The 1,386-nt window shown below is 47.5% G+C and overlaps 1 protein-coding gene across 1 annotated transcript in view; it reads right to left on the bottom strand.

Moving 5' to 3' along the window:
• Positions 1 to 709: 709 nt before the first annotated feature.
• Positions 710 to 1,386, bottom strand: part of LOC102252283 (chromosome unknown open reading frame, human C10orf53) — a 17,758-nt gene continuing 17,081 nt past the window's right edge. The window contains exon 3 of the mRNA XM_005883117.1: positions 710 to 778. Within this exon, the coding sequence (XP_005883179.1) occupies positions 710 to 778 (69 nt within the window). The remainder of the gene's footprint in view (positions 779 to 1,386) is intronic.

The raw sequence follows: 1,386 nt of genomic DNA, 5'->3' as shown, positions 1-1,386 counted from the left end.
AAATATCAATGATGAGAGAGAATCATTGATTAGCTGCCTTTTGCAGGCCCTACACAGGATTGAGCCTGCAACCTGGGCATGTACCCTGACCGGGAATCGAACCGTGACCTCCTGGTTCCTAGGTCAACACTCAATCACTGAGCCATGCTGGCCAGGCGAATAACCAAAGATTTGGCTTCAGGTAATTGTCTATTAGCATTTTATGTAGGATTCCATTGGGAACAAGAAATAAACCTGTAGGATTAGCCAGGTTTCCAAATATTGAAATTGACTGTTAGTTCAGATTTTCAAAGGCCACTATTCCGCCCCCCCACCCCCCCGGTCCGTCTTTAATTTTGCTGTTCCTAGCGCTTCGCTAACTATAGGATGGAATCCCTGATGCTTCCGGCGGCTGTGCTTTATTAGTAAGAGACGGCGCTTTGGTATGAGATTGCATTTTATTATTTCCTTCAGCTCAACATGTACCTGATATTGGAGGGCCTCCCTATGGGTTCGGATTGAGACACACAACAAATGGTGTGGTTTGATTGCGGTGTGGACCCGTTTCCCTGCAGCCAGGTGCGCAGCCCTGTGCAGGCGGAAGGACAGTTTGAAGTGGCCTCGTTCTGAAGGTAGTGCTGGCGTCCATGGCCCAAATTGCTGCTTTTGTTTGCATCACCGAACGCCTGAGGCAGTTGCTGTTTTGACTTGAGTGCCCGTTTCCACGAGATCAGTAGGCATTTAGCACAGCTATCCTGGCCTCTTGGCACAGAGGGTCTAGTTTACCATCACCTCCTAGGGAAACAGATAGACTTTTCTTGTGACCAGCTTTATATGCAATTTAATGTCACATAAGACACACGTATGGCTTCCACTAGGAGAGCATTTTCTAAGTACACAGGCACGGCACTGCTTGGTTGGTCTTTAATAGAGCGTCAGTGGATTGCAAAAGCGTTTACTTCTGAGCAGAGTGAGGTATGCCTGATGCCAGCCTGCCAGGCCAGCAGCTCACCAGTGCAAAGACATCCTTAGAATATCGCTGACAAACTGTACGACTGGCATATCAACTCTGTCTTACGAAGCCTAGACAGAATAGTCAAATGAAACAAAATTTGTTTTGAAGATAACATAATAAAACACACATTGTTAAAATGCACCCCCAACAACCGATTACCCCTAAATTCCCATCATATATTTGAAGCCTAGAGCTAACACTTCATTTTCTTTCTGCCTCTCTCGGTTCCCAGTGTTCTGGGAAGAAGCCGAGAAGCACTTCACTGTATGTGGTTTAGGATGCGCTCATTCAGTGCCACAGGGCACGGGGCTTTCAGTAAGAGTGAGACACTCGGAAAGAAGCCCGGGTTGGATCTGGGCACGACACACGGACCCCTTCACCTGGAGGCTGAG

Source organism: Myotis brandtii, unplaced genomic scaffold (genome assembly GCF_000412655.1).
Source record: "Myotis brandtii unplaced genomic scaffold, ASM41265v1 scaffold766, whole genome shotgun sequence".
In the NCBI taxonomy this organism is placed as follows: domain Eukaryota; kingdom Metazoa; phylum Chordata; class Mammalia; order Chiroptera; family Vespertilionidae; genus Myotis; species Myotis brandtii.
Note: the sequence above shows the minus strand (reverse complement) of the source record. Positions and strands in the feature narration are given on the sequence as shown.